General features: G+C 42.4%; 1 protein-coding gene across 4 annotated transcripts in view; it reads right to left on the bottom strand.

Moving 5' to 3' along the window:
* The window catches only part of GPC3 (glypican 3), a 248,130-nt gene that overhangs the window by 86,540 nt on the left and 134,351 nt on the right, over positions 1-27,239 (bottom strand). For all 4 annotated transcript variants that reach the window (XM_081846772.1, XM_081846773.1, XM_081846774.1 and 1 more), the window contains 2 exons: positions 4,239-4,372; positions 157-282 (listed from right to left, as the gene is read on the bottom strand). In XM_081846772.1, coding sequence (XP_081702898.1) covers positions 157-282; positions 4,239-4,372 — 260 coding nt within the window. The remainder of the gene's footprint in view (positions 1-156; positions 283-4,238; positions 4,373-27,239) is intronic.

Below are 27,239 nucleotides of genomic sequence, written 5' to 3'. Positions count from 1 at the left end.
AACAGTTTCAGGTTAAGAACAGACCTCCGGAAAGAATTAAGTTCTTAATCTGAGGTACCACTGTACAAAGAATTTCAAGCTGGGGCCAAGCATAACAACAACAACAACTCAGCATCACTAAAGGGGAAGGAAAGGAAAGAAATGAATTCATTTTACCTTTCTACAACTTCTTGGCCATTCCAGCAATGGGTATTATTCTGTGCAGTGGAGCTATGGCTGCAGATGTATTCTGGCAAACTGCTGTAGAAACTACTGTGGGCTCTCAGTTTTGTGATAAGTTCCCTGAAACAAAGTAGAGATGCCAAAAATGAAACTAAAGGCTTAAACAAGTAATGCTATTGTTTTAAACTAATTCGCAAACCAGTCTTGAATCACAACAGAAAGCATTTAGCAGACACAAACATAGAATGAGTTAATATGCTTGTCCTCCAGTGGTTGGTTCCTTGGGTTAGCATGGTGATTTAAGTGGTGTCCAGTCTCTGTGTGGCTTACTGGGCTGAAATCCTACAGAGATGCTTTGGGGATTCCTCCTGCAACAACTTTGACCAATATTTAAACATGACATTGTAATGTTTTCCTCTGCCGCTAGGTGCTGCTGGAGGATTGCAACAGTTTTGGCTTCTGCAATAGGCAGAATACGCAGAAAAGCAGCATTAAGCACATATTGTTGTTGTTTAGTCGTGTCCGACTCTTCGTGACCCCATGGACCAGAGCACGCCAGGCACTCCTGTCTTCCACTGCCTCCCGCAGTTTGGTCAAACTCATGTTAGTAGCTTCAAGAACACTGTCCAACCATCTTGTCCTCTGTCGTCCCCTTCTCCTTGTGCCCTCCATCTTTCCCAACATCAGGGTCTTTCCCAGGGAGTCTTCTCTTCTCATGAGGTGGCCAAAGTCTTGGAGCCTCAGCTTCAGGATCTTCCAGTGAGCACTCAGTGCTGATTTCCTTCAGAATGGATAGGTTTGATGTTCTTGCAGTTCATGGGACTCTCAAGAGTCTCCTCCAGCACCATAATTCAAAAGCATCCATTCTTCGGCGATCAGCCTTCTTTATGGTCCAGCTCTCACTTCCATACATCACTACTAGGAAAACCATAGCTTTTACTATACAGACATTTGTTGGCAAGGTGATGTCTCTACTTTTTAAGATGCTGTCTAGGTTTGCCATTGCCTTTCTCCCAAGGAGCAGGCGTCTTTTAATTTCGTGACTGCTGCCACCATCTGCAGTGATTATGGAGCCCAAGAAAGTAAAATCTCTCACTGCCTCCATTTCTTCCCCTTCTATTTGCCAGGAGGTGATGGGACCAGTGGCCATGATCTTAGTTTTTCTGATGTTGAGCTTCAGACCATATTTTGTGCTCTCCTCTTTCACCCTCATTAAAAGGTTCTTTAATTCCTCCTCACTTTCTGCCATCAAGGTTGTGTCATCTGCATATCGGAGGTTGTTGATAAGTCTTCCGGCGATCTTAATTCCGGCTTGGGATTCATCCAGCCCAGCCTTTTGCCTGATGAAATCAACTACAGAAAAAGTAGCTAAGCTTCCCTGTTGCAGCAGAACCCACACAGTGCCCCACAGCATCCCACAGCCCAACACATTTGTTGTGGTGCACACAGCCTGCTCATAAAGCTGCTACCTTATCCCAGATGGTGCTATTTGTGCATCCAGACCAGAACGATCTGCTTTTGGACAGAGGCTGCCCTCCCGGTTCTGGGATGAAGCTCCTTCCCTTCCCCAACACCCGGATCTATCTCAGTGCGGATGCTGCCAGGGAAGGAGCCTGCATGTGGAATGCGCTATCTGCCCCAGGGGTGGGCAGAAGATATATAACCTTCCAAGACGATCCTATAATTTTGTAACTATTCAATAATACTGATTAGGGATGCATTGAGATGATCCAATACAGATCTCTATGTGTTGCCTTTGAGCTGGACCAACTGCTTCGTGTGTGTGTGTGTGTGTGTGTGTGCACGCAGAGGCAAATGATTTTGCTTGCTCCAATGTCTTCTTTTGCAGTGACTTCAATTGGGTTTTCCTTGAACTTCCAGGGTTCGTAACTGAACTTGCACACCTTTCTCTGGAAACTGAAGCCCCTTCTCTTTTCAGTGTCCTGAAATCTTTAGCTGTGAAGCATATGGAAGAAACTGCTTCTAAGTGTTCTTCCCATGCCCCTTCTCCAGAGTGACCCTCAAAGCCCATCCTCCATGGCCTACTCACCTCCTTTCCCCTTGATGAGTTGCAATCTGCACAAAGGGTGAGCTGTCTTCTTCTCGGGGCTTAAAAGCTCCCCTTTCCTGCTGACTAGGTGGCTCCAGGATGCTGGAGTTCAGGGACTCTGCTGCACAAACAGTGATGGATCTTCCACCCTGGCCACCACACCAGTGTCACGATCTACTGAAAGATCTCTAGGTGCTTTGCACTGCATCAGAAAGGGCTCCTGCCCCCCAACTATTTAATGATCAGAAATCAAGTTGCCCATTGAAACATTCTCTGCCCTGGCTGGCTGCTTATTTGTCAAAGGCTTAAGCATCTTCCCCTATGGCCACACCACCTTGAACTTGCCCAATTTTGGAAGATGAGGGGAGGATTTCCACACAGTGCAGCTTCACCCAGCGTGGCTGAATTGTAGAGTTTAAAAAATGCACCTGCCACAGTTACTTGCTTTCATAGAATCATAGAATCATAGAGTTGGAAGAGACCACAAGGGCCATCGAGTCCAACCCCCTGAGTTTGTAGAGTTCCCAAAAGCAAAAGAAAAGGAGGAGGACTCTCTTCACTCATGGACTTTCTGGTGACATGCATAAACTATGGCTGCTGCTTGATTCCTGGTATTTTCAGCTATTTGTTTAAAGAGACAGCTTGAGGCAGTATACCCTTCAGGCTGAAGGAAACTCTTAGGCAGATTAGTTGTAAGCTGTGAAGCACCCAGCTGGGGGCAGCCTTAACAAACACGAACCTTTGCAATGCTACCAGTGGGAGTTCTCAACTCTCTCTCTCTCAATTTGTTTCCCCCTCTTTAAATAAGCGACCCAGGTCCCCCCCTATAATCAGATTCTGGCAGACTGCACACAGACTTTGCAATAAAAAAGCCACAGAGAGAAAATGAAATATGGATCTATTATTTTTATGTTTATTTCCCCCCTCTGTACTGATGAGGAGTAAGGCAACCCATTCATTGAGGATAATGCATAAACACAGTATTACACAGTAAACAAAATTCAGTTAATGAGTGGCATTCAAGTTTTCATTAGTTTTTCTGAGTATAATGCTATCACTTTTCTAATCTGAGTATAATGCTTGTGCCTTCATCTTCATCTGTCACTGGGAGACTATAAACTGAAAGTGACCCAGAGGGGAATGTGGCTCTCTGCTTAAGAGCCCCTTTCAAACAGGCAGAGGAAATGGTTTGCTTTTGGTCCTTGTGGGTCCTTGTAATCTGCCACTATGCAACTGACGAGATCTAAGATCACTTCAGGGTGACTTGCCCGCAACACCAACAGGAACATTGCACAAAACTTGTAACAGGCTGGGTTTGCACCGTGGCTTCTCTGGAACAGAACTCAGGAGAAGGAGCTCATCCAAAGATTTCCCACAAGAGATGCTTCAAGGATAAGGGGAGGGGGAACTATCTCACATATTTGATGCCATTTCTAATGTTACAGAACAGTCTTTTAAGTTGGATCCAGTGTTAACACTTTTGTCATTGGACATTAATATCAATTCAGTTCTGCAGCACAGGGAGCTGGTCGGCTTCCTACGGTCTGCTGCCCACTTGGTGAGAGTGCAACAATGGAACTCTAAAACCAAGTTACTATTCAGTGCTCAGAATGCCTTATGTGACAAGGAAGACTTGTAAGAGGCTCCTCAGAATAAGATGGTTTTGCTGGAGCCTCGCTTCTCCTTCTTTCACACATCAATGCAAGAGGGAACACTCTGCCTCCACCTGCTACCCAAGCTTGGACGTGGACAGGATATGTTAAAAGTTAGTAAATCTAAGGATTTTGCATGTGATAGTTACAGTGTGGGCTGGACCTTAAAGGCACAGAAAATAAGACTTGTAACTGGACTAGTGCATTCTTGTTTACCTGGTTGTACTCATGATGAAACATTTTTTTTCCTGCTGAAAGAACTATGCACACAGTCCAGAGCTCCTTACAGGAAGGAGGGGGGGATAAAAATATAATACGTACATATTGAAAATAAATGGGAATCTTACGAAGATGGCTGGCATTGGCTTTCTCACCTCCTTCTAGTGGACAGAGTTTCTTCGTGTTCCACAGGAGCAACCCGTGTCATCTTCTCCTCAACAAAAAGGTCCTCAGGATACCAAGCTGACCGGGAATGCCTCTTCTGAGAAAGGCTGCATAACTTGCCAATCTGAAAAAAATAACAAAACCAAAGAACCATGAACCTCTCCCCCTCCCTGATATAGTTGCTGAAATGCTAGCAATTGTCAGGGTTGGTTCAGCTGCATAGAGACTCAGAGACAAGAAATAAAGTTGATTATTTGTTCAAGGAAACAGAATACAGAGAAACCCATAGGCAATACTGTCTCCCAGTAAAGCAGTTGCCAGAACTGATGATCTGTGCCTCCCACTTCCCTCTACATCTCCTGGGCCAGATGTTTCCTCCTTGAACTCCATCAGGGAGAGGTCCCCTGTGCTCTTTGTTCTCCTAGATGCAAGGTCCTCCCTGCCCATGGAGACAAGGGAGGAGGGGAGCTGGATACATTAGGACCCACAGGCTCCTTGTGAAGTTGCTGCAGCCTCTGTCCCCTCCTGCACCTCAGCTGCCTGTCCTAGAGTGCTTTCTGCCTCATCTTCCTCTCTCTTACTCAAGCCTGTGCTTGTTCAGCATCCAACCATTCTGCCCCCGCTTCATCCTCTGACCTGTCTTCCGCATCCCACCACCATCTCCCTGGCTCTGAGCCTTCCTGTTCTGGGGTGGCCTTTGGGGGTTCTCTAGCTGGAGCCTCCCACCCCTCCTCATCCTCCAGCCAGTCCTTGACAGCAACACTGGACACTGCCTTATACGGTCTATTGGTCCACCTAGCATGTTAATGTCTACAAAGGCTCTCCAGGGTTTCAGGCAAGAGTCTGCAGCTGCCATTGGGGATTGAACCAGGAACCTTCTGCATGCAGAGCAGGTGGTCCTCCACTGAGCCCCACCCCTCTTTGCACATGCCAGGTCATTTTAAGCCAACACCCTTTGAAACTGCAGGCCATTTTTTCATGGTTTCCTTTTAACATGACCAAAGGAGCAGAATGTGAATTTGTCTCATGTGACCAAAGCTGCAGAACAATCTAATTAAGGATGTTTTTAGCTTAAAACATTCTCATACGTTTATATATTTAAAAATTATGATTTTGTTCAAAAATCTCATCATTTCAGAATACATAGAACCTCAATTTCATTTAAAAAATAAAAAAATACATGACTAATCTTTGTTGATGTGAGCACTTTATTATTCCGAGCATGAAAAGATAGCCAGCTCTCAGCAACTTTATTGCCACTTTGCCTGTTTTCTTAATTCTAAGGCAATTAACTTAATAGCACCATTATGCCTTTTATTTTCTCCTTATTCTGCTGCTGGCATCCCTCCTACTCTCCAGGATTTAGCGTAAAGGATCTTTGCATCTTACCACATACCTTTAATACTTCTCAGGATTTGCTATTTGCACACACACCTATAAGAGTCAATAAAAATGTTGCACAAGTCCAGAGAGCTGCATTCAGCCTCCACATTCAATATTTGTCCAATAGTTCTTTGCTGCTGGACACATCCACCACAGGCGGTAGAAAAGTTCCCAATCCCTCCTCACATTTCCATCACATGATATATTAAGTACCTGTCCTATTTTAAGGTTTCCTAGTGTGGTGTTTGGTGTAAGGTTGAGATGGGAGGTGGTCCAGTGTCTAGTCTAACCCCCTCCCCATGGCACCTATCCTGGATCTGGCACCTCTGGGTGGTACTTTGCTCCTCTTTGCCCTTGCTTCCTCTTAGAATCATAGACTCATAGAATCATAGAATCATAGAATCATAGAGTTGGAAGAGACCACAAGGGCCATCGAGTCCAACCCCCTGCCAAGCAGGAAACACCATCAGAGCACTCCTGACATATGGTTGTCAAGCCTCTGCTTAAAGACCTCCAAAGAAGGAGACTCCACCACACTCCTTGGCAGCAAATTCCACTGTCGAACAGCTCTTACTGTCTTAGTGTGCAATGGTCCCTCATCACATCTTGCTCTTCCCGTCTCTGCAGCAGCTTCATCCAGCATGAGTCACTCCATCCTCCTCTGTGCTCCAACATCCTACATCACCCCCTTGGTCTTCACAATACTCCTCTTCATGTCTTCCCTGGAGAGTTCTGTTGACATTTGGGCTTGCCTCTTCTTCCTTTAAATAGGGCACTAATGTTAGGGTGGGTTCCAATCTGAGTCAGCTACAGGTGCAGGGATCACCTGCTCTGTGCTTTCAGCCTGCTCAGGCACAGCAGGCCAGCATTTCCTCAGACATTCCACACTTGTGTCTGGCGGGTATTCTCTCCAAGCTGCTGACCACATGCATGCAGCTGCCCACTCCTTCTCCTTGGCAAACAATGTTGTTTTTCCCTCCTTGCCTACTTACAGGCTCACGGTGACAGCAGCAGTAGGGCGGGTGAGTATGTCAGGGCTCCCTGCTTGCTTGAACAGATCCCTCTGAGAATTCTCCCACCAGTCCCATGCTCCCTCCTCAGTCCCTGTTGCTGCCCTCTTCCCGGTTCTCCATGTCTGCCCCATCCTGACAGCTCGACATCAAGCACTCTTCGCCCTCCCCAGCAAGCCTCTTCCAGGTGATCCTCACCATCATTGTCAGTTTCCTCCCCTGCGTCCCCTGGCTTCACAGACACCCTCTCCCAGGCATGGCCACTCATGGGGAACAGGCTGATCCATGACACGTAGGTCCAATATTTTGCAACATTAAATGTGTCCTTGGCTTTCAACCATTATGGGTGGGATAATGCAGCACATGAGTTTAAGACATGGTAGTATTTGACAGCCGAAGTCAGTCAGAAAGAGCAGGGGCACTGGGAAGGGAGGGCTCTATTTGCTATAACAATCCCAACTGACAGAGCTTTTCTTGAGAGGTGCACAACCTCTTCTGTATTAATGCTGTCCACAGCGGGTCGTATGCACCCACCTGTTAGGCTCCGGGGTCTTAAATCACAGCATGCCACTGGCTGCGCCCAGACTCTGATGGTTCATTCATCCACAAGAGCAGGGTTGTTGTTTTTTTACAGATAGTAACTGGCGTTATTGAATTTTTATGTTCTTGGCCCAGCCAGCCAGCTGTGTTCATAGAATCATAGAGTTGGAAGAGACCACAAGGCCCATCGAGTCCAACCCCCTGCCAAGCAGGAAACAGCTGTTCCTGATAAGCACTGCGGTGAACTGATGTTAAAGGGAGATGTCAGTGCTATCAATCAACAGTCTCTATGTATCTGAACCTTTTTCTAGGTTGCTGAGCTCAAGGAAAACAGACATACAAACAAGCAGCACACTGAAACACTTGCTAAAACCTCATTTGTGGCCTTCCTTCAGAGGCTGGAGCCCCCATTTTTTTCCAAAGAGAAGCTTATTTTGTTTCTTATTAGTTTACAAAGGAAAAAAGGGCAACAATTAAGGTTAGGCCATCAAACGTGGTTTATAAAATTATGCGTGATGTAGGAAAGAATGGGAGAAGATTTCTCTTTGTGTGTGTTAAATAATGGAACTCAGGGTCACCCAGCAAAATCAGTGGGCAGGACGTTCAGAGCTGACATACGCTAGGCACCATGCGTAATTTATGAAATGCACTGCCACAAGCTGTGGCGACAGTATCTAGCATAGATGGCTTCAAAGCAGGGCTGGAGACGTTAGAGTTCCACTGAGGAGGAGAGAGATCTATCCATGGCTAATGAGCATGGCAGCTGAATGGAGCCTCCACATGTTCAGAGGCAGAATACACCTGGGAGTGACAATAACTCAGTGTCTTTAAAAAATTTTTTAAAAATTATTAGTTTTCCAATTTTGTAACAAACATATCAACAAACAAGAAAAACATAACCCTAGGGACTTCCGGGTTGGCGCCTCCGGCAATGGCGGAGTTCCTCCAATCGGGAGGAATTTGCTCCGTGGAAATCAGGGTCTGACCGCCACGGCGAAGGCGGAGACCCACTAAAATCACAGGCGGGAGAAGCTTGTGAACGTGGGATTCGGCTGGGACCCTTTGCGCCTCCCCTGCTCGTGGGGAAACCCAGTTTTGGGGATCCGGAGCGACGTGGGGTGAGTTGCGCGGTGCTTCAAATTGATTGCTTTTTTCACGGAGTGAAGCTGCATTGCTGTTGCCGGAGAGCGCTGACTTTTTCCTGTGGACAATTTGACTTCAAACAACTACCTGTGAGTAGAACGGAAAATTGGATTTACAAACGTCTCAATTTGGTACCGAAACGGGAAGGTCTCAAACAGGAAGTCCGCCTTCCCCTTTTGTAAATAGATTGAAGCAAAGAAGCTGCAAGCTAAGGTCTTGGAAAGCCTTATGTAAAGGATTAAACTTACATTGATTGAAGTCATTAAACCCCCCCCCCCTGGAAGCAGGAGAAGAGGGGGGAAATTTTGGATTGTGTAGCCTGCAGGAGAGAGTGATAAAAATTAAATTACCACTGCTCTGAACCTGGAAACGGGCTGCCAGTAGATTGACGTTTTGGGAGAGTTCATTGACAGTGAAGAGAACGTACGTTGACAGTTAGTTAAATAAGAGAAATATATTGTTTCCATTGTCCTCTTCTGCGTTTAAAAAGGAGGAAAAGTAACTGAATATTGAAACTAACTTTACTTTTTGAACTGTGCTTGAAAGGATTGATACAAGTGGAGACTGTTTCCCTCTAGAGGGGGCTTTTGAAACCGTTACAAGAGTGGAGCTGGGGAATCTCCAGCTTCATGATAAGAACTGTGAGAATCAGAGATTGACCTTGGACCATTTAAGAATGTCGACAGGAGAAGTGTATCTGAAGAAGTGTGCATGCACACGAAAGCTCATACCAAGAACTGACTTAGTTGGTCTTTAAGGTGCTACTGGAAGGAATTTGTTTTGTTTTGACTATGGCAGACCAACACGGCTACCTATCTGTGACAGGAGAAGCTTTAGTGACTGCATTATGTAAGATAAGCTACTCGTTGGAACAACTTCACAATTTTAGTTTTGACTACTAAAATTGATAACTTGGGACAAAAAGTGATTAATTTGGGACAAAAAGTGAGCACCAGTACAGAAATTATTCAGGATTTGGTACAGGAATTTACTTTAGCAGGACAAATTGTGGAAAAGGAGAAGGAGAAAGTTGTTGTTGTTGAACCTAAAGTAATACAAGTGGGAGCCTCAGCCTTACAGAGGCAAACTGAGGACTATAAGTTGAGGTCTTTTATGATTGAAACTAGAAAAAGTCAGATTTTGAGGATCGGAGCCTGGCCTGGACTGGAAAAGGAAAGTTGGAAAGATCCCTCCATGCAGGGATTAACTGACTTTTGGGACATGGACTTGGGTCAGGAGGAGATTGGAGTTCTGGGGGCCTTTGGATTTGGAGGAATCTTGAAACATGCCCTGAAATACTTTATGGATCTTAGCTTTAACTACGGAAATTTGGCTGACCTGTCGAGAAGGAATAAAAGCATCGTTAGGTTGGAGTCTCCCCGATATCTGCTCTTTAGCATCAAAGAATATGAAGAAGACCTGCAGAAGGGACGTGGAAAAGAGTTAAGAGCCTCGGACATAAGCTCTCTAGGTTGATGGACTGTATGGAGTTGACGGAAGTGACTGGCAGAGTCCGAGACCGGGGAGAGGAGATGGTGGAAGAAGATTGGAAAATTTAAAGTTTATATATAGAAATATTGTAAAATTAATGAGTGATAGAAAAATGTTGGAATGAAATTTTATGGCCTTAGTGGAAATGTTTTAAGGAGTTAAGCTTAAATAAGTATACTAGTTTTAATGGAAAATAAGATTAAAAATATGTTAAGACATTTATATGACAGAAAATAGAGAAAGAGGGAAAGGAATTGCTAGGACAACTAATAGAAGTAGAATACAAAAAGGGAGGTGAGAGGAGGTCGATGAAACAAGGGAATGAAAGATAGAATATGGAAAAGGTATGATGTATGCTTTTAAATTGTTTTTGCATTGTTTTGTTTTGTTTATTGTGTTTAGTTTAATGTGTTAAGGTTGTGTATTGTATAGTTTATATATTGTATTGTTTTTTCTCTTTTTTGTTCTTTTTTCTCTTGTCTTCTTTCTTCTTTTTCTTTTTTGTAAGTTTTAAAAGTAATAAATATTATTTTTTTAAAAAGAAAAACATAACCCTATAATAAATAAAATAAAAATAAGAACAGTAGAAGACAAAGTAAAGTTTTTGTATAAATATGAAGATTTGCAGAAGGGACTTGGAAAAGAGCTAAGAGCATCGGACGGAAGATCACCAGGTTGATGGACTATATGGAATTGGCAGAAATGACTGGCAGAATCCGAGACCAGGGAGAAGAGTCGGTGGAAGAAGATTGGAAAAAAGTTTAAAGACTATTTATAGAAATATTGTAAAATTAATGAATGTTAGAAAAATGTTGGAATGAAGCTATATGGCTTTAGTAGAAATGTTATAAGGAATTAGGTATAAATAGATTATTAGAGTATTAAAGGAAAAATAAGGTTAGAATATGTTAAGATAATTATAGGACAGAAAATAGAGGAAGATGGAAAGGAATTGCTGAAACAATTAATAGAAGTGGAATACAAAAAGGGAGGTGTGAGGAGGTCGTTGAAACAAGTGAATGAAAGATAAGATACTGAAATTGTAGGATGTGTGCTAAACTGTTTTTGTCTTGTTTTGTTTATTTTATTGTGTTAGTGTTGTGTAATTTTTTTATATTGTATTGTATTGTCTTTCCCCCTTTTTTTCTTTCCTTTTCTGCAGTGTTTAAAAGTAATAAATATTATTTTTTTAAAAAGAAAAACATAACCCTATCAACAAACAAACAAACAAACATTTCTCCTAACTGAAATAATTCCACTTTTGTTATCATTGTTAAATGACTTCCTCGAATCCCCCTGGCTGAGTTTCCATATAAATCATTGTAGCAGTTTTCCAAAACTATTTTCACATAAAGTTACTAGGTCAATTAACACCCTTCTTTCTTTTCATTTTGACTTTTATCCATAATGCTCTACAATATTACATATTTAAATCCTAGGCCCACCTGTTACTCACAAGTAATTCTATTTAAGGTAAATTATCTTAGCATATTTAACTAAGTAATCTTTAAATTTCTTCCAATCCTCTTGATACTCCTCCTCCTTCTGGTTGCGGACTCTTCCGGTCAGGTCGGCTAGCTCCGAAAAGACCATCATCTTCATCTGCCATTCTTCCACTGTTGGTACTTCTTGTAATTTCCAGTTTTTGGCCAGCAAAATTCTAGCTGCAGTTGTGGCATACAAAAACAATCTAACATCTTTCTTGGGCAATTCCAAACCTGTTATTCCAAGTAGAAAGGCTTCTGGTTTCGTAATAAATGTATATTTCAACATTTTTTTCAATTCATTATAAATCTTTTCCCAGAAGTCTTTCACCTTGGGACACGTCCACCACATATGGTAAAATGTACCTTCTTTTTCTTTACATTTTCAACATAGATTATCACTCTTGTGGTAGATCTTTGCTAATTTTACAGGGGTTAAGTACCATCTATACATCATTTTCATAACATTTTCCTTTAATGTTCCTTTAATTTAACCGTACATCCAGTAAACTTAACCCCTTTGTTCCATAACCTTTCCCAATCTTCAAACATTATATTGTGTCCAACATCTCTTGCCCAATCTATCATCACAGATTTAACTTGTTCATCCTTTGTGTGCCACTGCAACAGTAAATTATACATTTTAGATAGGTTTTTAACATTAGTATCTAACAACTCCATTTCCAATTTGTTTTTTTCCATTGCAAAACCATTTTTCTTGTGTAGCTTAAACAATTCATTGATCTGATAGTATTGTAACCAATTCATTTTATCTTTAATTTGATCAAATGGACTTAATTTAAATCCTTGATTATCTTCCAGCAATAGGTCAGAATATCTCAACCATTTGGTCTCCATATTTAACTTTTTCTGGGCCTTTGCCTCCATTGGCGAAAGCCACCCGGGTGTTTTCCTATCTAAGAGATCTATGTATTTTATCCAAACATTATATAAAGATTTTCTGATTACATGATTTTTAAAACCATTATGGGCCTTTATCTTGTCATACCATAGATAAGCATGCCAACTAAATACATTGTCAAACTGCTCCAAATCAAGAACCTCAGCATTATCTAATTGAATTCATTCCTTAACCCAACAAAGGGCTCCGGCTTCGAAGTATATCTTCAAATCTGGCAGGGAGAATCCCTCTCTTCCTTTTGAATCCGTTAATAATTTATATTTAATTATGGGGGTTTTTTCCCTTGCCAGATAAATTTAGACAAAGCTTTCTGCCATTCTTTAAAACATTTCGCATTATCAATAATTGGGAGGACTTGAAACAAAAACATCTTTGGCAATACATTCATCTTAACCACAGATATTCGGCCCATTGATGACAATTTTAGATTTGACCAACTCTAAAGATCTCTTTTAATTCTTTCCATAATTTCTCGTAGTTATCTTTATATAAATTCAAGTTTTTCACTGACAAATTTACATCCAGATACTTAACTTTTTTCACTAAGACTAGGCCCATTTTTTCTTGCAATATTTTCCTTTCGTCATTATCCAGGTTTTTCTCCAATACTTTGGTTTTGCTCTTATTTAACTTAAATCCTGCCACCTGTCCGAACTCCTGTATCAGCTGCAATGCTTTTGCTGCACTGGAGGCTGGATCTTGAAGCGTTAACACCAAATCATCAGCAAAGGCTTCTAATTTATATTGTTTTGAGCCTACTATAATACCTTTAACTTGTTCATCCTTCCTTATCATGCTTAACAAGACCTTCAGGACTGATATAAAAAGCAGAAGGGAAAGTGGGCACCCTTGCCTGGTACCCTTTTCAATTCTAATTTCTTCTGACACCACATTGTTAATTATAATTTTTGCTTTTTGTTCATGGTAGATTGCATTGATACCATTTAAAAACTCCTGTCCAACCCCAATATTTTCTAGATTTTGTATCATAAATCTCCAAGACAGATTATCGAAGGCCTTCTCCGCATCAATAAACATTAACATTGCTTTACAAACTTTTTTTAGCTTCCAACTTTTCCAAGATCATAGAATCATAGAATCCTAGAATCCTAGAGTTGGAAGAGACCACAAGGGCCATCGAGTCCAACCCCCTGCCAAGCAGGAAACACCATCAGAGCACTCCTGACATATGGTCGTCAAGCCTCTGCTTAAAGACCTCCAAAGAAGGAGACTCCACCACACTCCTTGGCAGCAAATTCCACTGTCGAACAGCTCTTACTGTCAGGAAGTTCTTCCTAATGTTTAGGTGGAATCTTTTTTCTGGTAGTTTGGAACCATTGCTCCGTGTCCGCTATATATGTCGACTATATTCCTAATATTGTCTTTTGTATGTCTTCCAGGCAGAAATCCTACCTGGAGGGGAGCTCAGTGTCTTGCCTGTGGACTCCCTGGAGGAATCTGGTTGGCCACCACAGGAAGCAATGATGGGTCAGCATCTCACTCTGCTTTCAGATGTCCTCCAGATGAAACTGGTGCTTAAGCAAACTTCAAAGAATGGCGTAAGAGCCTGGCAAACCTAGTTTCCTGGTTTGGACGCAATGAGAAACCATGGCCAACTGCACCCAGAAAGTGTTGAACTGCAGCAAGCCAATGAGAGAACAGGCAGCAAGGGTGAAAGGCTCACATAACCTTGGCTTAATAAATTGAGAAGCATACATCCAAACCAGGCCCTTCTCTTTGCAAATCTAACACTGGGCCATAGTTTAGTGTTACACATACAATTTTTTTTCAAGCATTAGGCTCAAGTGCTACCTTCCCCACACTCTCCATGTGCGGTAATCAGAAGTTTGTAACAGCAAGTAGAAGCAAAGCATCTTTTGCTGCTGCATGTGAACTTGACTTGCCAAGACCTCAAAGCATGGTCTGATCTTGGTTTGCTGGAGAACTGTACCTGAGCAGCCCCACCATGTAGCAAATTACCTATATGCCTTTTCCTCTGCCCTTAGCCAGCTGCATGCTCCGTGATTAAAAGGAAACCATCCCTCCCCATTAGCAGCCTCACTGTGCAGTTCAGTAACTAAATCAGCAACACACACATAGACACTCCTTTGCCATCACTGTATTATCTGCAGCACCATTTACACAGGCAGCTGTTCTGCTGTCAAGACATTTCTATTTTAATTACTAGTTAGATCTCAGCTGGCTAGCAACAAGCTCCTTGGCTCCTGAAACCATCCTCTATGAAACAGCTTTCACTCCACAGCAGCTTTTGCTTTTTCAGTTTCCCTGCAATCATTTCTTCCCCTCCTTCTTTCTTTTATCCAACTCTCTCTGTAATTCTTCTCCTCAGCATGCCATCTCACCACCACCACCACCACCCTGCTGCCAAGTCACAGGCAAGGAAATTGCTAAGTAAGCCCTACTGTGCTCTAGCAAAAAAGGTCAATTTCCCCCACCAATTGAATCATATTAGTGAAAACAACATACAAAAATACACTATATTAGGGGGAACAAAATGTGCATTAGTTAAAAATACGCCAAAAGTGTGTTTATGGGGAGAAATTCACATTACAACTCTGAAAATATTTCAAGACAATAAATCATTTATTATATGGACACAGACTGCAAAAACGAAGCATACAAGAATGAGCATGTAGAACACACTATCTTTTAAAATAAGAACATAAGATACAAATTACAGTTAAAATGAGACTATCATCTTGCAAGACCTTCAAACAAAGAAGAGGAGCCTGACCACTGACTCTCCCATTAGCTTGTTTGTATCCGCTCCGGCGGGAAGGTAAATGGCGTTTCCATGCACTGCTCTGGTTTGCAAGAAGCGGCTTAGTCCTGCTGGCCACATGACCCGTGTACGCCGGCTCCCTCGGCCAATAAAGTAAGATGAGCGCCGCAACCCTAGAGTCGGCCACGACTGGACCTAATGGTCAGGGGTCCCTTTACCTTTTATCAGCTGAGAAATATCTCAAGGACTATTTCAGTGTCCTGCCTGGGTTCATCCGGGGCAAGAAAACAGTACTCCCCGCCGCTGCCTAGCTATGACTATGGCCCTTGTGTGGTATTTTCTTTCTTTTTTTTCTTTTTAAAGCATTGCAAATTGCTGCAGAATGGTGAAGAACTTGATTTAAGAATGGAAAAATGAAAAACAGGGAAACTGAAACCAGAAGATTTGCCTGTCCCTAATTGTAAGTTTATTCCCGCTTAGTTTTAATTAATGTTAATCCCTACTATTGTGTTTGCATCTTTAAAAATATTCTGGGCTGCATCAAATTCCCCGGAAAAAAGGAGGAAGATATTTCACATATTGAAAAAAGAACAATTGGACATTATTTGTTTGCAAGAAACACATGTGACTAGGCTCCATAAAAAAGTGCTAATAAATAAAAGATTAGGCCAAGAATTTATTTCTTCGGATCGAGTGAAGAAGAGAGGAGTGGTGATTTATGCAAAGGAGAGCCTGTTACCTAAACTTTTATTTAAAGATGAGCAAGGAAGAATTTTGGCAATTGAGATACAATACCAAGGAGAGAAGCTTTTGATATTAGGAATTTACGCACCAAATGAGGGGAAATCGGAATTTTACAAAAAGTTGCATGAGAGCATGCTGGATCATCTGGACTATGACAACATCATCATGATGGGAGATATGAATGGGGTGGTATCAACCAACATGGATAAGTCACAAAGTCAAAACGTGACAAAAGCTGGCAGACTACCTAAGACCTTTTTCGAACTGACTGACAATATGGACTTGATTGACATTTGGAGGACAAAGAACCCCTTGGGAAGAGAGGGAACATTCTTCTCTGAAGCCCAACTGACATGGACAAGAATTGACCAAATATGGATATCTAGAGGTCTGGCACCTAAGATCAGAAAGGTGGAAATCTGCCCAAAGACCTGCTCCGACCATAATGCAGTAAAGATGGATATGAGACTACTACCAACCGGCTCCTTTAGATGGAAGATGAATGACAACCTGTTTAGAGATCAGGAGATCACTAAAAAGGCCCAAAAAGCTTTGAAGGACTATTTTGAGATAAATTTGAACACTACGGTGGAAAAAAGAATCATCTGGGATGCAAGTAAGGCTGTGATGAGGGGGTTCTTGATACAACAGAATGCAGTAAAGAAAAGGGCACAAAATGAAAAAAAGACAAGATTCTGGGAAAAATTAAAGAATGTGAGAAGAAGTTAAGATTAAATCCGAAGTCACAGCCGATTCTGAGAGAAATTAAACTTTACCAAGTACAATATTCCAAATTGATAAACCAGGAAATAGAATGGAAAATCAAATTAATGAAACAAAGGACATTTGAATCGGCTAATAAATGTGGGAAACTGCTAGCATGGCAGTTGAAGAAGAGACAAAAATTAAACACAGTTACAAATTTAGAGATTGAAGGAAGGAACATTCAGAACCCTGAGGAGATTAGAAAGTGCTTTCAGAGATATTTCAAAAAATTATATACTCAAGGGCCGGAAGATGAGAACGAGATAAAACAATTTTTGATAAAAAACGGACTACCAAAACTGTCACAAGAAAACAGATCAATCCTGAATTGTAAAATAACACGACAAGAGATTGAACAAGCCATTCAGAACATGCAACTGGGCAAATCTCCAGGGCCGGATGGTACCTCCAAGTACTATAAAATATTGAAAGACTATTTGATACAACCACTGATGGAGGTGGGCAACGAAATTTTGGAGGGGAAGAAGGCACCGGAATCGTGGAAAGAAGCTTTCATCACATTGATACCTAAATTGGAAACTGAAAAGACACAACTTAAGAACTACCGTCCCATCTCCCTTTTAAATGTGGATTACAAAATATTTGCAGACATTTTAGCAAGCAGATTTTAAAAAGTTTTAAATGAAGTAATTCACAAGGACCAGGCGGGCTTTCTCCCAGGCAGACATTTGTTTGCTAACACAAGGAACATTATTGATATTTTGGAACTGCTGCAAACAAATATCAATACAAAAGCTGTATTAATCTTTATAGATGCGGAGAAGGCCTTTGATAATATTTCCTGGAAATTCATGAAGAAAAACTTGGAAGGGATGGGAGCGGGACGGGGGTTTGAAAATGGGATAGATGCAATCTATTCAGAACAAAAAGCTAAATTGATAGTTAACAATGTGGTCACAGAAGAGTTCAAAATTGAAAAAGGAACACGACAAGGTTGCCCTATTTCCCCACTGTTATTCATTTCAGTCCTGGAGGTGCTCTTGAATATGATTAGGGGGGACCAGTGGCGTAGCGTGGGTTATCAGCACCCGGGGCAAGGCAAGTAATTTGCGCCCCCTAACCCGTGGATTTGCGCCCCCTAACTCGTGGATTTCCCTAACCCCCAGATGTTGCGCCCGGTGCGGCCGGCCCCCCCTGCACCCCCCACGCTACGCCACTGGGGGGGACCGGTTGGTTGAAGGAATTCAGGTCGGAGCGAAACAGTACAAACTTAAAGCTTTTGCAGATGACCTAGTTTTGACTTTACAGGAGCCAGAATCTAGTACGAAAAGAGTACTACAATTGATTCAAGAGTTTGGTCGGGTGGCGGGATTTAAATTAAATAAGCAAAAAACTAAGGTATTAGAAAAAAACTTGACAGTTACAGAGTCAGAACAGTTTCAGAGGGAGACAGAGTTAAATGTGGTCAAAAAAGTAAAATACCTAGGGGTAAATATAACAGCAAAAAAACTTGAGTCTTTTTAAGGACAACTATGAGAAATGTTGGTCAGAAATTAAGAGAGATTTAGAAAGTTGGACAAGATTGAAACTTTTCTTGTTAGGCCGAATTGCTGCTATTAAGATGAATGTCTTGCCAAAAATGCTGTTCTTGTTTCAAACATTACAGATTGTGGACAAAACAGAGTGCTTTCGGAAGTGGCAGAGAGATATTTCCAAATTTGTCTGGCAGGGCAAAAAGCCCAGAATTAAGTTTAAGATATTAACTGATGCGAAAGAAAGAGGGGGCTTTGCCCTGCCAGACTTAAGGTTGTATTATGAATCAGCAGCTTTCTGCTGGTTAAAAGACTGGCTACTTCTTGAAGACACTGATGTACTGGATTTGGAAGGTTTTAATAATGCTTTTGGCTGGCATGCATATCTATGGTATGACAAGGTTAAGATTAACAAGGTTTTCAAGAACCATATTGTCAGAAAAGCAGTGTTTAATGTCTGGACAAAATACAAAGACTTACTGGAAAATAAAACTCCAAGGTGGCTTTCACAACTGGAAGCGAAGGCCCGAAAAAGACTCAATATGGTGGCCAATTGGCCAAAGTATTGGGAAATATTAGAAAAAGATGGAGATAATTGGAAATTGCAGAGTATGGATAAAATGAAAGATAAAGTGCGAGATTGGTTACACTATGCTCAGATTAAGGAAGTTTTTAAACTTGACAAAAAGTTAGGATTCCAGGTGGAAAAATCGAAGCTGGAAATGGAATTGTTAGAGCCTAAGACTAAGGTACTTTCAAGTATGTATAACTTGCTGTTAAAATGGAACACACAAGATGAAACGGTAAAATCGGCCATGATAAAGTGGGCACAGGACATTGGGTATAATATCATGTTTGAGGACTGGGAAAGGTTGTGGACCACTGGGCTGAACTTCACTGCATGTAATGCTTTGAAAGAAAATGTTATGAAAATGATATATAGATGGTACATGACCCCAGTCAAACTTGCAAAAATATACCATTTGTCCGATAACAAATGCTGGAAATGTAAAGTAAGCAAAGGAACGTTCTTTCACCTCTGGTGGACCTGCCCTAGAGTGAAGGCTTTCTGGGAAATGATATATAATGAGCTGAAAAAGGTATTTAAGTATACCTTCCCTAAGAAACCAGAGGCCTTCCTTCTGGGTATTGTCGGCCAGAGGGTGTTAAAGAAGGACCGAACATTTTTTATGTATGCAACAACGGCAGCAAGGATACTCGTCGCCAAGCACTGGAAAACCCAAGATTTACCCACACTGGAAGAATGGCAGATGCAACTGATAGACTATATGGAACTGGCCGAGATGACTGGCAGAATTCGAGACCTGGGAGAGGAGACCGTAGAAGAAGATTGGAAGAATTTTAAGATTTATTTGCAAAAATATTGTAAATTGTATGAAGGTTAAGAAGGATGCTAGATTATAAATAATTTGGCACCATTAAAATAGACGAAATGAATTATGAAGATAAGTTAAATTTAGGAAAAGACAAATTTTGGATAATTATTAGGCTAAGCTTAATTTTTTTAAGGTATGAAATAAACGTATCTAAAATTTGAGATACAACATTGGAAAATTAGATAATAAGGATGGAAACAAGGTGATAAATTGCTGGTTTGAGTTTTATAATTTGGAAAGCTGGAGCGGGAGATGTGAGGAAGTCCAAAGAAGATAAGAAAATATGTTATGATATGTACTATTGTGTTTATTTATTTGTATTGTAATCAAAAAAACCTTTAATAAATATATATATTAAAAAAATATATTCTGGGCTGCATCAATAGGAGTATAGCATCTAGATCAAGGGAAGTAATAGTGCCACTGTATTCTGCTCTGATCAGACCTCACCTGGAGTACTGTGCCCAGTTCTGGGCACCACAGTTCAAGAAGCACACTGACAAACTGGAACGTGTCCAGAGGAGGGCAACCAAAATGGTCAAAGGCCTGGAAACGATGCCTTATGAGGAACGGCTAAGGGAGCTGGGCATGTTTAGCCTGGAGAAGAGGAGGTTAAGGGGTGATATGATAGCCATGTTCAAATATATAAAAGGATGTCACATAGAGGAGGGAGAAAGGTTGTTTTCTGCTGCTCCAGAGAAGCGGACACGGAGCAATGGTTCCAAACTACAAGAAAAAAGATTCCACCTAAACATTAGGAAGAACTTCCTGACAGTAAGAGCTGTTTGACAGTGGAATTTGCTGCCAAGGAGTGTGGTGGAGTCTCCTTCTTGGGAGGTCTTTAAGCAGAGTCTTGACAACCATATGTCAGGAGTGCTCTGATGGTGTTTCCTGCTTGGCAGGGGGTTGGACTCGATGGCCCTTGTGGTCTCTTCCAACTCTATGATTCTAGGATTCTAGGATTTATCATAAAGTTTAGCCTTTCCCTCAACTGCTTCATCTTTGCAGTCCCCAACTTCTCCGCCCTTTGCAGCTCTGCAATAAGCAGCTCCCCCCCCCGCCCCCTTCCTGCAGCAACCTGTTAGCAGAATGCTCTGCAGTGCAAATAAGTGCATTTCTTCCATTTAAAGTTACCATAAGGTGACCCTCAACTCCATTAAGCGCTTACTGCTATAGAAGTCAGTTTAATTAAATTCCCCTCTCTTTTTTTAAGGGAAATGTTTAAAACATACATTGGAATGATGGGGTTTAGAGCATAAAGTTTTTTAATAGTAGTAGCCAGCTCCATTTAACATTTCTACAGGTGTAATAAAAATGCTAATATATGTTAATGTTTAGTCTGTGGTTAATGTTTTGTCTTCTTAATTTCCCCAGGGCTTTTATTGCAGATTTAAATCTGCCAGGATTCTCAATGGATTGCATCGCTTTCTCCAAAGGCACATCTCCCGAGCGAATACTGATTAAGAACAAAGTGAATAAACTTCTCGCTGCCCCCACCTCAAATTGCCCTCTTATTGTTGCACGCCTGTAATCATTATACACATTTTGTCATAAAGCGTGGGAGCAGGAGGAATCATGCTCCTCCCCCCTCTTCTCCCTACCTTGGGTTGGGGGACTTACGGGACAAGTAAGAACATTCATGCTAACGCTGTTTTAAAAACACCAGAAAAAGGAAGACTTTGCCTGGACTAGTGGCCCAAATCACTTAAACAGGCCAGCTGGAAGAGCGGAAGTCTGACAGCAGAATACCAGAGCTGGCTCTGACATTGGGCAGATGCTGGAGGCAGGGGCAGCAGCCTCCTGGCTGTTCCAACTGGGCATTCTCCCCCAAGGGAGGACAGAGATTGCTGCCTTCAGGTGTGCTGGAGGACACTGTCCTACGGCCGGTACTGGAGTAAGAGCCAGCTGCCAGTCTAGTTAGCTTCTGTAAGCCATAGGATCGTAGAACTGTAGAGTCATCTAGTGCAGCCCCCTGCAGTGCAGGAATTGCTCAGCTAAAGCATCCATAAGAGATGGGAGTCCAACCTCTGCTTAAAACCTCCATGAAAGGAGAGCCCACAACCTCCCGAGGGAGACCGTTCCACTTTCGAACATCAGAAAGGTTTTCTGTATGTTTAGTTGGAATCTCCTTTCTTGTAACTGTGGGAGCAAGTTCCATTGTTTAACTATAAGCTGCATGAAGGAGCCCTTTCTCTTTCTCTTTCCTGAATCTTCCAACAGTCAGCTTCATTGTATGTCCACAAGTTCTAGCATTATGCATGAGAAAAGCTTTCCTTCATCCACTTCCTCAGAATCATGCATAATATTATGCACCCCATCATGTACCCTCTTGCTTGCCTTTTCTCTGTTTCCCCTCAATTATTTCTCAGCCATTTCGAGCTCTGCAATATCCTTTTTAAGAGTGACTGTCCTGATTGGGCTGCATCAGTTGCAACCCCGATTTTTTATGCTCCGCCTCAAACACCGAGATCTCATGATTTGGCACCACTGGTGGTTCCTGACACCCCTGAGGTTCGACTGACCTTTGTCAGGTTCTGCCCTGTGGAACTCATTGCCAACAGCAATGAGTCCAGCAAAAGTCAGACTGCTTTTTTAAAATAATAATATTATAACTTTTTATTTATACCCCACCCTTCCCGGTTCAGGAAACCAGGCTCAGGGTGGCTAACAACAAATTTAAAACACTTAATTGATGCTACAAAAAAAAGCATAAAATACGGTATAAAGTGTAAATAACAATAAAATCAAAAATAAATTTGATTTGAAGGGGGAAATCCATCCAATAAACATTAGACGATCCCCAGGGCTGGCTGGCTAAATTAGTCCCACTTGGGCCAGCGAGGAGACCAGGGGAGAACCAGCTGTGGGATCCCAGAGCAGGCAATCTTCACAAAAAGGGGAGGGAGAGGGAAGGAAGGGGAACAAAAGATCAGGCCAGGTTCAAATTGAAAGCCAGGTGGAATAGTTCTGTCTTACAGGCCCTGCGGAAAGAAGTCAGATCCTGCAGGGCCCTGGTCTCATGAGGAAGAGCGTTCCACCTGGCCGGGGCCAGTGTTGAAAAGGCCCTGGCTCTGGTTGCGGCTATTCTGACTTCCTTAGGGCCCAGGACCTCTAGGGTGTTGCTATTTATGGACCTTAAGGTCCTCTGTGGGGCATACCGGGAGAGGCAGTCCCGTAGGTACGAGGGTCCTAGGCCGTGAAGAGCTTTAAAGGTAAAAACCAACACCTTAAATCTGACCCTGTACTCCACCAGGAGACAGTGCAGCTGGAAAAGCACTGGGTGAATATGCTCCCATGGCAGAGACCCTGTGAGGAGCCTCTCTGCAGCATTCTGCACCCGCTGGAGTTTCTGGGTCAGCTTCAAGGGCAGCCCCGCGTAGAGCGAATTACAGTAGTCAAGCCTGGAGGTGACCGTCGCATGGATCACTGTGGCCAGGTCGGGGCGGGAAAAGTAAGGCATCTCTTGAAAAATGTTCTGTTCAGACAGGCCTTTTGAACATTGATGTTTTTAATCCAGCTATTTATTTATTTGTTTCATAAAATTTATATACTACTTGATTAGTAGAACCAAAGAAACCATAAAACAGTTTACAAAAGAATGAAGCAATGAATTATCAGTAAAAACACCTATTTAAAATATTCAAAGAATAATTAAGATCATCCGTAAGCTAAAAACCAGATTGAAACACACATAAACATTCTACATGTCTGAACAAGCTTGCCTAAATAAAAAAGTTTTAGCAGGTGCTGAAAAGCATACAGTGAAGGCAGTAGTCTGATATCAATAGGCAGGGAGTTCCAAAGTGTAGGCTCTGCCACTGAAAACCAGATCGTTTGATTGACGAACTGTAGTGTTTCTTTTCCCCCAAATGTTTTTGTTGCAGTATTGTATTTTCATGTTGCATATTGCCTTGTTACTTGTCTTTGGAAGAACAGTTTATACATATTAGAAATTAAACAAATAAAACAACCAAAAGATTCTGTAATAATTGGCTGCTACTTCAAAGGCAGTGAATCGGACAAAGTTATGTAAAAGCAACTTTTAAAATTTAAGTCCTTCTGACATGACCTCACATGCCACAGGAGAAGGAAACACACTCTGTGCCCAGCAGACAGTTCAATAATGCAAGAGTTTTCAATAATTCATTGTCAAAATGTGTAAAAGCATCAAAACATAAATGCTTAGAATAACACAGTCTTTGTCACACCAGTTAACACTCTCTCCTGAAAAACATGCTACTGACATATACATCATGGCCACAACCACAACAGATGTCAACGCTGGGTTAAGTGGGGTGGCAGTAATACAGAATGAGACACACAGAGCGGGCAGGGAGTGGCGGCAGAATATCTATTAAGTGGTTCAATTCCAATACGGTGGTACCTCGAGTCACATACACTTCAGGTTACAGATGCTTCAGGTTACAGACTCCACTAACCCAGAAATAGTACCTCAGGTTAAGAACTTTGCTTCAGGATGAGAACAGAAATCGGGCTCTGGCGGCGCAGCGGCAGCAGGAGGCCCCATTAGCTAAAGTGGTGCTTCAGGTTAAGAACAGTTTCAGGTTAAGAACGGACCTCCAGAACAAATTACCGTATTTTTTGCTCTATAAGACACACCAGGCCGTAAGATGCACCTAGTTTCTGGAGGAGGAAAACAAGGAAAAAAATATTCTGAATCTCAGAAGCCAGAACACCAAGAGGGATCTCTGCACAGTGAAAGCAGCAATCCCTCTTGCTGTTCTGGCTTCTGGGATAGCTGCGCAGCCTGAATTCGCTCCATAAGACGCACACATATTTCCCCTTACTTTTTAGGAGGGAACCCAAGGTATCACTGTACTTCACTGTACAGTGAACCCAAGGTATCACAGTACTTTAAAAAATAGGGGGGGGGGAGCCCACTGGATCAGGCCAAAAGGCCACCTAGCCCAGGATCCTGCTCTCATTGTGGACAAGCCCGCAAGCAGGAACTGAAGGCAGCAGTGACACTCTTTCCCCTTTTTAGTGGCGTAGCGTGGGGGGTGCAGGGGGGCCGGCCGCACCAGGCGCAACATCTGGGGGGGGCTCTCACTCACAGCTCTCTGCCCCTACTAAAATCCACGGGTTAGGGGGCGCAAATTACTTGCCTTGCCCCGGGTGCTGACAACCCACGCTATGCCACTGCCCAATTTGAACCCCAGCAACTGGCATTCAGAGAACTGCTGCTCCCTGCAAGCTGAGGGGCAATGGAACTGTCAGAGTTTGCAGCTACTGATCTTGATTAGCAAGTTGGACTTACCATAAAGTTCTTCTGGTCAGCAGAGAGTGCGCCAGCCAGGAAAGGGTTACTGTAACTCTTCCTAGAGGCAGAGTCAAATCACAGTTGAAGAGTGTGATGGCAGCAGGGGGAGGTACCCCGGACTCTGCCTCCAGAGAGACCACAGTCAAAACTGGCTGAAGGACAGGAGCCAGCCTGGCTTCTCCAGGAAGGCAGTTCCAAAGTCTGGGAGCAGCCCTCTCCTGCGCCCCCACCAAGCATGCTCAAATCAGTATGGTACTTGGGGAATCCAGGAGTCAAAGGCACAGCAGGTATAATACATAGCTAAGCAAGCAAAGACATTGCACTCAAGGTGCCTCTTTGGGCTGGGCAAGCAAAATGGAGCTCCTTCTGGTGGGCTGGGGCTGCACCACTGTTTGCACCAGACTGTCCGTGCCCCAGGTGATGGGAGGAAAGCCAGCACTTCCTTCCAGGGAGCCAGACTTTACTCCTGACACCTCCTCTTTAATCATAGAATCATAGTGAGGCACCTAACCATAAGCCTGCATTTTTATCAAAGCTTCTATATATTTCAATCAAGGCTTGTATTTAAAAATGAGCTTAAAAAAGGATTTTCAAATGTTTCATGCCAGGCAGAGAAAACCTTGGCCATTCTCCTAAGACAAGAGGGCCCCATTGATTTATAGTAGAAAAACAATTCTCAAAGTCATAAAAAGGGAGAATTACATATGCTGCCCCAAGGCTGAAAAAACACCATTAGGAATGGGGTAAGATAATACTAATGTGCCTCCCAGTAAAATGAGCCAGATCTTCTTTCTAAGGTTGAAAGGCCAGGAGCAAATGGGGAAAAACATTTAGCTAGAAGAAAGAGAGCATTTTTGGGGAAGTCTTTTTCTAAAGCCATTCTTTTTTAAACTGAAGAGGCTTCTTTTAAAAGCTGTTTTACTGAGTTTCTTCCTTTTTACTTTGAAAAGCTTTATTCTTTTAAGAGGCTACCTATGATAAATGTATGAAATATATTAGCTTAAATATATTGGCTTAAATGTAATTATGCAAAGGATTTAAGGAATGCTAGATTCTTATTTCATAGAGTCATATTGCAATAGGAGACCAGAGGGGCAAATGAGCCTAGCCCCCCCCCCCCTGCCAGACAGAAGACGCCATCCAAGCAGTCTTGATATATAGTTGTCAGGCATTTGTTTAGAAACATTAAATGAAGGAAATCTTTCAATGTTGATGTGAAACTCAAGATCCTTGACATCTGTTGAACATAAAAATGTAAGATTAAACATTTGTTTTAGAAGGCAATAGGGCAAGAAGGGCAAGAGGTGAGCTGGTAATTAAGATTCCATGTAAGATATATTATTACTTATATGTCATATATATATAGCTCTTTGTCTCCCTTATAAGGGCAAGGAAATGGGTGTATCTTTTGTGGGTGTATTTTTTGTGATTGGTTCTAGCAAACAGCCAATAGGAATTTCAACCAGGCTGATTGGACAGAGGCAGCCACAGGAGGAGCAAAGGGGGCTGGATTAAGGGAATATAAGTGCTGGCCAGAATGGCAGGAGGCCAGGCCAGAGCTTGGTAACCATGTACCACTGTGCCTCTTATTTATTTGTCTGACAAATAAATTACTATTTTAATTTCTCTATTGCTGCGTTGAATATTTCATTCCAGCTAAGCGTTAACCACAAGCAGGGTGCTACATTTTATGGTGCCCCGTGACTCGGATAAGTGGTCTGCTGGAACGCAGCCCCTTCGCCCTACTGGGCAGGGTACAAGAGAGAGGACAACTGCTTACCCAAAGCGCGCACTGGTAAATTTTTCCAGGGGAACGCAGAAGACTCGTCTGTCTGATACCCTGCTCACTGGCGGCGACGGACCGGGGGAAACAGGGAACCAACCAAGGGTAAGTGCACAAAGGGATTTTTGGCCCTCCAATTAATTAGGAGGAAGAGAAGTCTTGATCAAACTTCTGCGTCTCAGTAAGGGGAAACTGAGTACGCTAGGTGGTTGGGTACATCAGATGGTGATCTGGTGTAGGGAAAGGGAAAAATTGGGAGGTAGAGTGTGGTGAAGTATCCAGCGCATTGTATGTGTGAGAAAGTACAGAGCAATCTGTAGCTGACCTGAGTGTGGAGTGGGCAGTACTTCGGTTCCTAGTAAGGCGACTTCACTAGGCAAGGAAACCCACGAAGCGCGTCTGTGAGTGACTGAGTGGATACTTCACAGGGCCATACAATGGGAGTTGGGGGTTCAAAGGGGGAAAATACACCTCTTGAGTGTATGTTAAATAATTTTAAGAAAGCCTTCTCAGGGGCATATGGAGTCAAAATGACGCCAGAGCGCTTGAGAACGTTATGTGAACTAGAATGGCCAAAACAAAATACTGGATGGCCATCTCAGGGAACTTTTGATATAAATTTAGTGAGCAAACTTTGGACTGATATCGCCAAAGAAACTGGAGGGTGCCCAGAACAATTTCCATATATAGATTCCTGGCTGAGCACATTAAATAAAAATCCTCCATGGATAAGGGAATGCAAAGTCAAACGATGCAAATTATTGGCTGTAAAAGCCGAAGCTAGGAAAGGAATCTTGCCAAATAAACTCAAA

Source organism: Podarcis erhardii, assembly GCF_964252035.2.
Source record: "Podarcis erhardii genome assembly, chromosome: Z".
Taxonomy (NCBI): Eukaryota; Metazoa; Chordata; class Lepidosauria; order Squamata; family Lacertidae; genus Podarcis; species Podarcis erhardii.
Note: the sequence above shows the minus strand (reverse complement) of the source record. Positions and strands in the feature narration are given on the sequence as shown.